Source organism: Cyprinus carpio, chromosome A13 (genome assembly GCF_018340385.1).
Source record: "Cyprinus carpio isolate SPL01 chromosome A13, ASM1834038v1, whole genome shotgun sequence".
Lineage (NCBI taxonomy): Eukaryota > Metazoa > Chordata > Actinopteri > Cypriniformes > Cyprinidae > Cyprinus > Cyprinus carpio.
This window is the reverse complement of record NC_056584.1, coordinates 2,736,944-2,748,966: the sequence shown is the minus strand read 5'-3', so window position 1 is coordinate 2,748,966 and position 12,023 is coordinate 2,736,944. Positions and strand designations below refer to the sequence as shown.

At 41.5% G+C, this 12,023-nt stretch overlaps 1 protein-coding gene across 2 annotated transcripts; it reads left to right on the top strand.

The window, feature by feature from the left end:
* Positions 1–37: 37 nt before the first annotated feature.
* nvl (nuclear VCP like) lies at positions 38–11,294 on the top strand. Of its 2 annotated transcripts, none has more exons than XM_042768399.1 (23): positions 38–278; positions 1,089–1,159; positions 1,238–1,290; positions 1,382–1,469; positions 1,550–1,610; positions 1,706–1,834; positions 3,312–3,432; positions 3,995–4,071; positions 4,163–4,297; positions 4,438–4,539; positions 5,169–5,286; positions 5,370–5,514; positions 5,634–5,811; positions 6,809–7,030; positions 7,134–7,238; positions 7,781–7,843; positions 8,196–8,315; positions 8,402–8,501; positions 8,580–8,686; positions 8,775–8,851; positions 9,008–9,096; positions 9,185–9,264; positions 11,182–11,294. In XM_042768399.1, exons 1-23 carry the CDS (start codon positions 222–224, stop codon positions 11,224–11,226), a joined length of 2,343 nt encoding a protein of 780 aa, XP_042624333.1. In that variant the 5' UTR covers positions 38–221; the 3' UTR covers positions 11,227–11,294. The 2 variants fall into 2 exon arrangements, with proteins under 2 accessions (XP_042624333.1, XP_042624332.1); XM_042768398.1 differs by having other exon boundaries at positions 39–278; positions 3,309–3,432.
* The last annotated feature ends 729 nt before the right edge of the window (positions 11,295–12,023 follow it).

Genomic DNA, 12,023 nt, shown 5'->3' with positions numbered 1-12,023 from the left:
TTCATGACGTCAGCGGTGTTGTTGTGCAGGTCTCCGGGGCGACAGGCGGCGCTGACGAGCGTCTGTCCACTGCGCATGCGCGTCTGTCCGCGTGTACAGCAGCAGCAGCAGCGTGACGCTACAGACGGAGCGCTCTTGTGTTTAGCGCTTCCCTTCTTCTTCGTTTAAAGTCCACGTTCATGTAAACTGTATTTCTGTCGGGGCTTCGTGAGGAAAGAGTGATGAAGAACCGCGGTACTTATAATATAGATCCGAGACTCAAACACAGAGTCCATCAGGTGAGAGTGAAGCTTTATCATCATCATCATCATCGTGTGAATAACAGTAACACTATAAAGAACAGTAACTAACAAGTAATCTGAATAAAGAGGACATTTAAAACATTTAATAAGTAAATATCACATGCTAGCAGTGGCTACATGCTAATAGCTTCACTTACTCTGCACCTATATGTTTATAAAACACTATATTCTCGCACTTCTGGTTAGATGCTAACTGCATTTCATTAGCTCTGTACTTGTACTCTGCATAATGACAATAAAGCTGAATCTAATCTAATAAGCTAAGTGTTAAATTAGGCTAAGAACTCAGTAATGACGTGTGTGACAACTACCGACCGCTTAGCAACACCCTAGCAACCGAGGGGCGAGTTGTCACGCACATGTTCTTCAGGAAATGTACATATCTAGTTATTATTATTATCTTGTAAAGAACTGTAACCTTATAAAGCACAATAACGAATAAGCAAGTAATCTGAAGAAAGAGGAAGTTTAAAACATGCAGTAAATGAATCAGGATAAATGTATCGGTTTTAGAGAATTTTAACGGGAGTTATCTTACTACTTCCTGACTTTAGCTAGTAACACCAGAAAGTTGGCTCGTTTCAGTTAATGTGGCAGGTTTGATCATTCTTCATGGACTGTTTTGTGTTTAGACGGTTTATATTTAACCTGGTCTTTCTCTCTAAACGTTTCTAATGTAATCATGCTTTGCCCTCGATGCTAAAACCACGCTGTTGATGTACTGTGATTTTCTTGAGCACATGTCTCTGTTTCTCTGAGCTGATGATCATGCTGGGTCTGTTTCAGTATCTGAAGTCACACGGTGACCCGTATGTGGACATCTCTGCGATGGCCTCGGAGCTCCAGCAGCAGTTCAGGTGAGTTTGGGTCGCTCTGGGACTGCACCAGCTCAGACTGACAGACCTCAGACTCTGATGTGTGTGTGATCTGAGCAGGGTCGAGTACGGCCGCAGGAACAGGACGGCTTTCAGGATTCAAGTGGAGAAAGGTCTGGCTTGCTAGTGTGAAAGCTGAGCTTTAGAGCAATGTTTACTTCTGTGTTCGATGAAACCGTAAAGTGCCTTGTGATGTGTGTGCAGTGCATGCGGTGATATGCAGTGAGTCTGATATCTCTGCTCTGGAAAACAAACATCTGGCCAAAAGAGCGAGACGCAGCCAAGAGGACGGGTGAGACACGACGCACCTCACGTCTACAGACAGGTTATTCACATCTCAGCTCTTTCAAACTCTGCTCTGATGGTTTTCAGGGACGACAGTCAGGTCACAGAGTACAGCACCGACAGCGAGGACGATCTCCCCGAACATGAAGTAACTGGCTTTGCCTTTACAGTTTGACTGCAAGAGCCAGAAACACCCGTCTGTCTTCGGGTGAGATGTGCTGAATGCTTTCGTTTTTTCAACAGCACACAAATCACATGAACAGCTCGCTGACGTCCCTCTATCAGAGAGGAGCGACCCCCCAGAAGAGCGCAGACGGAGAGCAGGAGAACATCTTCATCGATCTGTGTGAGGAGGAGGCCTCCAGCACGCCGGTAGATATCAGCGCTTTGGGTCTTTCATGAGCGACATGCTACAGTTTAACACACAGTAATCACTGATCATAAAGACTAACTCACCATTCAATGAATTGCCGCCATAACAACAATACAAAAAACATAAAAAAAAAACACAACAATAAACAACACTCCAGTCCAGCAACTCAAATCCAGCAGTTCACATCTGGAGAAGACAAAAGATGAAACACATCCAGCATTAAGACGATTCTAACTGACTCCGTAATCCATAAAAACACTTCCTCCAGTGAAAAACTCTCACATCAAAATCCAGACACATATTTGTTTAGAGATCTTGATTTCTCTCCTGATTAAGACCAGAGCACTTTTTCACTGGAGGAAGCGTTATTATGGATTATGGACTCATGTTTTTATTCATGATGGATTTGTTTGTTATTATTTATTGTTTTAATCAATCGTGCAGCTTTTGTCTTCTCCAGATGTTACCTGATGGACTGCAGTCGTGTGGATTATTGTGATGTTTTATCAGCTGTTTGATCAAACGAAACGTACTTTATCCGGTTGATGGAAGACAGTTGAACTTCTGTAGATGTTTTTGGAGAAAAATAAATCCAAAAGAGAGTCAGATGTATTAAATTGTATCATTAGTACTGTCCATAACATTTCCAGAGTTTATATGCCCATGTATGTTAAAAAGACCAAAGTGCACTAGGGCTGTCAAAATGAAAAACTACATTTGAATTTTGCAATTAAATATTATCAAAATTCGAATTATATTCTAATTCAAAATGCATAATTTCAGTAAGGGTGAAGAAAAGCTTTCGTCTTCTTTTCTGAGGCCACAAGAGGGCACATCGAGCAAAATATTACTAATGCATGTTTATTCTAAGCATAAGATAACATGACTATCTGTGAAAAAAGTGCATAATGTTTATAAACTAATTATAATTAAGTTGTTTAAACAACTATAAACACAACAGCATCATGTATGTATGCAGAGTTTAATACAAAGGGCCGAAAGATGATCACACAGAGTACATTTTTCATTTAAAAGAGATACGATTTCTTAACCCCATAGATACTATCTTTTCCTGTGCGAGATGCGAGTGTAACGCTGATAGATGTCCCTCTAGAAAATATGCATTCTGTGTGAACGGCTTGGTTTCAGTTTTGATGTAAACAAGATCTTCTCCGCATTGATGTTCTCTTTTCCTGCAATATTTGTACACGCAGCAGCTTTGTCTAGTGGCTCCAACTGGATAGACGAATAAAAACATTAACACCTACATCATCATCACATCTCGTGCGCCACTGATAATGCTGCTTTCCTTAACGCTCAAATACAGATTTTTATTTGAAATTCAACAAAAACTCAAAATGAGAATTAAGTACAAAAACGTTAAAGAAAAGCTTTTTTTTGACAGCCCTAAAGTGCAGCATGAGGTGCATTTCCTTTTGCGTCTCGTGGATCTCACCTCAGAATGTGTTTCAGAAGCAGAGAGATTCATCAAAGCAGGAGAAGGAAAAGACGTCAAAGAGAGGGAAACTGAAGAGAGGGAAGAAGAGCAAACACGACGTGGACGCAGAAATCACTGCCGCAATACAGGCCAAGAAGAGTCAGTGACATGTGACTTCTGCTCTAGTTATCAAAGAGGAATCTCAGCAGACCGCTCGAGAGCACCTGCAAAGAACGTCTTTAGGACCTTTAAGATAATGCAGTGCTAAAAGCAATTGTCATTTTTAAAAAAAAATATATATATAATACCTATAATATAATAGAATATATAATATATATATCACAAGTGTTGTAACACCTTATAATAGGCTGTAGAAGTTTTTTTACTTATTAAATTAATAATGCATTAATGTTTTCTAATAGCAAGCAATATGTTTGTTGCAGTATGTATTAATCTTTGTTCACATTAGTTTAAAAAATACAAATATTCATGCAGTTGAACATAACTTGAACAAATATTAAGTATTTAATAAAAGAAGTATTTTTCAGTGTTAATTCATGTTAACTTCTCTTACCTTGTGGTAAGACTCTCATACATCATGGTAATCATTACTCAGTGGGGAATAGGTTTATCATCATGAAAATGTTATGCAAACAAAATATTTATTTTTATTAAGACTGTCGGATGTTGTGTAATGAGTTGATTCTCGTTGTAACTCTAGGTAAGAACAAGGGTCATGAGCTGCAGTACTCAGCTGTGAAGTTTGAGGATTTCGGCGGCAGTGAGGAAGCTCTAGAGGTGTGTTTCAGATCTCTTCATCTGTCCGTCCGTCCGTCCGTCTGTCTGTCCGTCTGTCTGTCCTGCTCACACGAGTGCTCGTCTTCTTCAGGAGGTCTGTAAGCTGCTGATCCACATGAGGCATCCGGAGGTGTACCAGCGGCTGGGAGTGGTTCCTCCGCGGGGCTTCCTGCTGCACGGGCCGCCGGGGTGTGGGAAGACCCTGCTGGCTCAGGCTGTGGCTGGAGTGAGTGACTCGAACGTGTGTGTGTGTTTCACTGCTGAGTGTGTGTGTGTGTGTGTGTGTGTGTGTGTGTGTGTGTGTGTGTGTGTGTTTCACTGCTGAGAGTGCATCTGATGTGTGTGTGTGTGTGTGTGTGTGTGTAGGAGGTGTGCTTGCCGATGCTGAAGGTCTCGGCTCCGGAGCTGGTGTCAGGAGTCTCTGGAGAATCAGAGCAGAAGCTGCGGGAACTGTTTGAGCAAGCCATAGTAAGAGTCACACTCTGACCGCATCTTTAGGGTTAAACACCTCTACTGCACATTCAATTGCTATTTGTTTTTAGATATTATAGTCAACAAGCTAAAACAGAGTTGCATACAAACATTTGAGTTTTATATTTACTGATATGTTCTACTGGTTAAAATAATAAACATTTAAACGTTGAGGTAAACGTGATGTTACATGATTTTGTTCTCAAGCTGTTTTACTGACGTCTGTCTGCTGTTGAAACACTGAATGATCAATTACACGAGACGCGATTCATTTCAGGAAGTTGTTTCGTTCATGTTTATTTGCTGCTGGAACTAGTAGTAAAGAGGAACATATGACATTCACAAGCCGCTATGTGCTGCAATTTTAAACGTATTTTCTTTAATGATGAAATGACCGGATTTTTCATATCTGAACTAAGAAAACAAAACTCATTGCAGTTATTGGATGTCGGGTGTGTTACAAACACTGTTTAGTGAGGTTTTGTTCATGTATCAGCTGTAAACAGCACAGACTAAAAAGATCGCTTGAGAATGTGAGAATCTTGATTAAAGCACAGCCCTACAGTAGAGCGGTGTGTTTCTGTTGGTGCTTGTGTCACTGTGTTTGGTGTGTGTTGTTCCTGTAGAGCAGCGCTCCCTGTATCCTGTTCATCGATGAGATCGATGCCATCACGCCAAAAAGAGAGATCGCTTCTAAAGACATGGAGAGGAGGATCGTGGCGCAGTTACTCACCTGCATGGACGGTACGCCATTGTGTTACCGCTCAGTGTTTCTGTTCTTCTTGGCTCTGTTTAAACACGTCATGTGTGTTTGTTGTTGTCTCCAGACCTCAATTCATTATCAGAACCCGCTCAGGTGTTGGTTATTGGAGCCACTAACCGTCCGGACTCGCTGGATCCGGCCCTGCGTCGCGCCGGCAGGTTTGACCGCGAGATCTGTCTGGGGATCCCTGATGAGGCGGCGCGACTGAAGTACGTTACTCTCACCGACACAGAAAGAGCTGGGGCCGCCGAGGCCTGCTAATAGTGCTGCTAAAAACTTCAGCTGCATTCACTGCACGCTAACTTATCCTCGATTATTCCCACCCCAGGATTCTGAAGACGCTGTGTCGTAAAATCACGCTGACGGAGGACTTCGACTACAGACAGCTGGCGCGTCTGACGCCGGGTTATGTGGGCGCAGATCTGATGGCGCTGTGTCGGGAGGCGGCCATGACCTCCGTCAACAGGATCCTGCTGCAGCCGAGCAGTGAAGACGTCACAGCACCGGTACGCTTATACAAGCACTCACCACACATGACCAGGACTGATGATTTCTAACCGAATGTGAGAACAAAAAATATATTTATTTTAGCAACCATCTTCATCCAACACACACACACACACACTTTGGCACAGATATACCAAAAACACCCCCTCTAAAAAAACACCCTCTCCAATCCCCATGCAATAACCAATGCCCATTTGAAGTGGGATATAACTGCAGCTCTTAAACTCCACACATATTGGACACGTATATAGGGATATAACTGCAGCTCTTAAACTCCACACATATTGGACACGAGCCCAAAAATGACTTTTCTTGTAGTTCATGAACTCTATGATCATAAGCGAGTAATTTGCATGAAATAGTCTACACTTTAAACTTTATTGCATCAGGGTCTCAGCAAAGGATGCTCTGCAGTGAATGGGTGCCGTCAGAATGAGAGTCCAAACAGCTGATTAAAAATATCACAGTAATCCACACCACTCCAGTCCAGCAGTTAACATCTGGAGAAGACAAAAGCTTATTTAGAAATAAATCCATCAAGACATTTTCTATCTAAAATGCGAGTCCATAATGCATAATAACACTTCCTCCAGTGAGAAAGTCCATCTCCAGTTTAACCTAAAAAAAAAATACAACAAATTATTTACCAAAAACAATTTTTTCTAGTAATCTTTACTTGATCTGTGCAGATTTCTCTCCTGATTCAGACCAGAACACGTTTTCACTGGAGGAAGCATTATTATGGATTATGGACTCGTGTTTTAGTTAAAAACATTTAAGATGGATTTGTTTCTTACAAACTTGCAGCTTTTGGCTTCACAAGACGTGAATTGATGGACTGAAAATGTTTGTTTTGGGGTGAATTATTCTGTTATCATTCAAGAAAACAGGTTCCATTAGACCATGTAGTGTTAAATGGTCTTGTGCTTGTGAAACGCTCGGTGTTAGCTCTCTGGTCGATCACTGAGGCGTTCAGCTGTTGTTGGTTGCTGTCAGAAAGCAGATCTGGAGCAGCTGTTGTCGTTGTTGAAGAGGAACGAGACTCTGAGCGAGGAGCAGCTCTCTGGACTCTGTGTGCTCATGTCAGACTTCAAGACGTCGTTATCCAGAGTGCAGCCGTCCGCCAAGCGCGAGGGGTTCGCCACCGTCCCAGACGTCACCTGGGAAGACGTGGGCGCGCTGCAGGACATCCGTGAGGAGCTCAACATGGCCATCATGGTAACACAACCTTCAGTGTTGTTCGGTCTTGTACTGTGTACTTCAGTTTCTCGTTTCTTCGTTTAAAGGTGATGTTGTGTCTTTGGTCTTTGTGTGTTCACAGGCTCCCATCAATAACCCGGAGCATTTCCGAGCTCTGGGTCTGAACACGCCCGCTGGGGTGCTGCTCGCTGGACCGCCCGGATGCGGAAAGACCCTGTTAGCCAAAGTGAGTGAGCTTTCCTTTACAGCTGTGTTTCGCAGTATGTGTGTACACCATGTCTTAACCAGATGCAGCGTGATTAAAGGCTTCTGTCATGTAAAGGGTTGTTTCTGTCCTGAGTAGAGAGCCTCAGTGGTGACGTATGTTTGTTGGCTGACCCCTAATGTCACATTACCCTGGTTTTCTCAACAAAAGCAAAACAGGATTTTCCCTTTTTTCTTGCAGAAAACAAGCTCTGTGATCGAGAAACGGTTATGATGCATCATAAATATGAATAAATTTAAAAAAAAATGTTTTAAAGAATATGTAAAAAAAAAGATTCTCTTCCCCACATACACCCACATAATATGAAAAAGTCACAGTGGGGGGGGACCATGAGCTGTTGGGTTGCCCACATTCTTTTGTGTTAAACAGAAGAAAGAAACTCAGGTTTGGAACAACTTGAGGCCGAGTAAATGATTTTTAGGTGAACTGTCCCTTTAAGGACATGGGTGCGTTTGCTTCCTGTATTCTTCACTGGCCAGTGAAACTCCTCTTTCTCGTTACAGGCTGTTGCTAACGAGTCAGGCTTAAACTTCATCTCTGTCAAGGGTCCAGAGCTGCTCAATATGGTGAGTTTCTCCACGGCGTCACAATCCTTCATCACACGTCAGCAGTTCTGTCATCTCACTGTATGTCTATAACATCTCCAGGGCACATTTCAGCCATATTACCAAGGCATGTAAATACTTCAAGATATAAATATGATGTATTTTTTGCATAACAGTTATGTGATTAGTTTTTTTCAATTATGGGAAGGAGAGGTTCTGCATTATACAGTATTGAAAATATAAAGTGACGTGCTTAGGTTTCATGAAGAAACATCTGAAGAGCACATGATTTTGATTGCATTATGTGATATTTCTCGGGTCTGTGAGTGTGACGCAGACGTGTTGTTGACCCGTGAGGATTGTGTGTGTGCAGTATGTGGGTGAGAGCGAGCGGGCCGTCCGGCAGGTCTTCCAGAGGGGCAGGAACTCCGCGCCGTGCGTCATCTTCTTCGATGAGATCGATGCTCTTTGTCCTCGTCGCTCAGAGCATGAGGTGAGAGCGATCATCACACTTCAGATCAGTTACCTGGTCTCTGAACTCTGAAGCAGCTCGTAACCCTGCCGTGTGTCTGCTGTCAGTCAGGAGCCAGCGTCCGCGTCGTAAACCAGCTGCTCACCGAGATGGATGGCATGGGGAACCGCAAGCAGGTTTTCATCATGGCCGCCACCAACAGGCCAGGTGATCAGAGTTATATTGACCTGTTTGTGATGATTTTGGATTTCTGAAACGCCTATATGACTTCTTGGCTGTTTGTAGATATTATTGATCGTGCTGTGCTCAGACCAGGACGACTGGACAAAACTCTGTATGTGGGTTTACCTCCTCCCGCAGACAGACACGCCATATTAGTCACTATTACTAAGGTAAACCTAATATCAGCATGACCAGTTATAATGAGCTGATGTATGGCTCTCCTCTGGATTGAATGACTCAAGTTCTCTGATGTTTCAGAACGGCACTAAACCACTTCTAGATTCAGATGTCAATCTCGAGGAAATTGCCCATGATGCACGTTGTGAGAGTTTTACGTAAGTTTGTAAATTGTTATTAGAGCGGTGCTCATACAATATGAATATATAATTTTTCCACTCAGATCCTTGTATTAATTTCTGCTGTCACGCATCGTACATTTGAAGAAACTCCAGATGATTCTGATTCCGTAGTTCTGTTGATTGTGTGTTCAGAGGTGCAGATCTGTCGGCGCTGGTGCGAGAGGCGTGTGTTAACGCTCTGAGAGTTCACCTGAGCTCACGACCAGCACAGACACACACAGGTAACACACACACACACACTCCAGCATCTCGTCACAAACACTACAGGAGATCCGCATCGGACACAACAGCATGTCTTTAATGTTACAGAGCCGGAGGAGGGCATCAGAGTGAGCCGAATTCACTTCGAAGACGCCTTCAAGAAGGTGCGACCGTCCGTGTCCAAGAAGGTGAATGATGAGAATATCATTCTTGTAGGGTTAAACCAACCTCACGCTACACGTTTAGTCAAAGTGATGACCCACATCTGTGATTGTGCTTTGATTCAGTTGTAATATATTGCATTAGCTACAAAATGCAGACTAAAACCAGCCGATTTTTGTCGATGTAGTTACTGTGACGGGGTTCCCACGTGTGTCATTTCCCAAAGAAAGTTTTTGAAAATAAGCATACATAGATACAGGTCCTTGAAAGTGCTTGAATTTATTTTGTTTTTTATTTTCTGGGGGGGAAAAAAATCATATTATTCCCTCCAGTCCGCTAATGTGTCATTTTGCCAACACTTCGTGGCCTGTGCATATTAGCTTGCTTGATTTATGTTAGTTACGTGCATTTACGCATTACGTTAAGTGTTTCACGCTTTAACAAATAAAAAATAAACCTTCACAAAAACATAACAAGCACAACAAACTAATACAGATCTCATGTATTTATGCTTTAACAAATAAAAAAAAAAAAAACATCAAAAAGAATGCAAAAATAGGCTGAAACTGCTGAAACGTGATGGCTGGAAAATGCAAGTTTCAAGATATTTGGCTCACCAAAAAAAGATTACAAAGAATGGCTTGCCAGAGATGAAAACTGAATGTGTCTTAAACTGTAACCTTGCTCTCACTTGAAATGTGTCCCCACATTAACAGGGTGGCCATGGGGTCTTAAATATTTTCGGTCCCAGTTCCGCAAAATTGTCTCCAGTGTGACGGACACAGTGGCTGTTTAATGTCATTTATAACATGATGTAGTGAAGCAACATACCATGGCAAGGGAGCTAAATGACAAATATTCTCACGATTGCAAATCTTACATTGATTTTAGTTCAATAAACAAGTAGTTGAGTAGTCAGGTAGTCACGTAATTGGGTTTTGGACACAGTTTTGACTGTTTTGTTGTTTCACCAACTAAAATAGTTCCAAACAAAGATCACAGCAGAAGTATAGCGCAGTCTCCAAGCAGCACGCAGCTGTGTTTTTGACCGAATGATTCAGTGAACGGTTGAATGAACCAGTCACTAGACTCACTCATTAAGAGACTTTCCGCCACCTACTGGTGTGGTTCGGGTATTTTAAAAGTATGTATCCCCCACCAAACATTTCCATTTTGTATATTCAAATTATTCTCATAACATTAATGCAGTTGTAATTGTGCAATCTAAATTAATTTGTTTGATAACAGCCTTAGTGTAAATTTAATCTATTAATCAATTGTAAGAATTTGACATGAAATATGATGCATACATTTAATACGGTTTAAAAAAAAATGGCTCTTATGAAAGTAAATAACATCATGAGGTTAATATAAAAATATGCAGATAAATGTATAAGCCGACAGAACACAGATAAAATATTGCTTCAGAATAAATAGTTTACACTACTAGAAATCTTGTTCTCAATCGTGAAATCCTTCCAGTCCACTGGAACCTTCGCTCCCTGAGAAATCCCACAATGCACCGCAAAAACTAGGGAGCATCGCCACTCAATATCATATATCTATCTATCTATCAATCTATGTACACATATCTATGCTCACTTACTGTAAATAACGTCACATTTCTGAAGCGTGAAACATTAGCCACACGAGTCAACTCGAAATAATATATTTTATTATTAGTATTAATTTTTCACCCATTATGACCTGGAGAGTCCTTGAATTTGAAGTTAACCAAGGTGTGGGAACCCTGCTGTGAGGGGCAGTATCATCATCACCAACTTTATATCATTGTATTTTCTTTTACATTCGTTATGAAGGCGCTCTGAACAGAATGCGTGAGAGATCCCTGCGCTGGATGAACTCTTCTGCTGGTCAGAGTTTGTCCGTCTGAAGCGCTGTGTGTCATTATTAATCCTGGGTTCTTATTTTCCTCTTTGCAGGACCAGATAATGTATGAAAAACTAAAAGAGACCCTCACGAGATGACGACCGTTGATCAGAAATCTACATTTGGATTCCATTTTTTACTAAGAATAAAAAAAGATGATAAACTGGTTGTGTTTTCTCCTGATCATGGTTTTGTGTATTTGCCTTCATTCAGGGAAGATTTCAGCATTTATTAATTAATCTGTAAATATGATTAAAAGATGAATATGAGACAAACTACAGAATGTCACATTTTATTATTGGGTGATTCAACACAAAGATGTGTTACCAGCTAAGAAGATCAGCACTTTTAGAGTTTCATCTCCCATCTGATGTGAGCATAAGTATTGGAACAGTTGCCTCACAGGTCTTTCTAAGTGTTCAGCTGTGTCCTGTTGCATTAATTCTTAGTTCTTAGTGCTCCTATAGCTCAAGTGGGCGAGCATTACGTTAACAAGCGCAAGGTTGGGGGTTCGATTCCCCGGGAACACATGATTGATATCCTGAATGCACTGTAAGTCGCTTTGGATAAAAGTGTCTGCTAAATGCATAAATTTAATTTAATTTTAATTTAATTCTTCAGATATTAAAAGCAGGGAATGTGTCTTATCAGTTATATCCATTGCTTCTGCATTCTAAGTCTTGCATTCGATGATGACACACACAAACCAGGATGAAGACGAGGAAGCTGACTCTGAAAGAAAAGCAAGCAATTGGGATGCTAAAAGAAAAGAGGAAGTCAATTAAAACTATAGGGAAAAACAAAGGGCATGGAGAAATCAAGAGTTTGGAAACTACTGGTGACATCAGCAATCGACGACCTGATCGGCTGAGAAAAACAACAGCAGTTGATGACA

Excerpts from the sequence above, each read along its gene's own strand:
- nvl (XM_042768398.1), top strand. The coding sequence starts at position 222 with ATGAAGAACCGCGGTACTTATAATATAGATCCGAGACTCAAACACAGA. Across the intron at positions 4,072-4,162 it reads GCAGTGAGGAAGCTCTAGAG|GAGGTCTGTAAGCTGCTGAT; the intron begins GTGTGTTTCAGA and ends CGTCTTCTTCAG. Across the intron at positions 7,844-8,195 it reads GTCCAGAGCTGCTCAATATG|TATGTGGGTGAGAGCGAGCG; the intron begins GTGAGTTTCTCC and ends GTGTGTGTGCAG.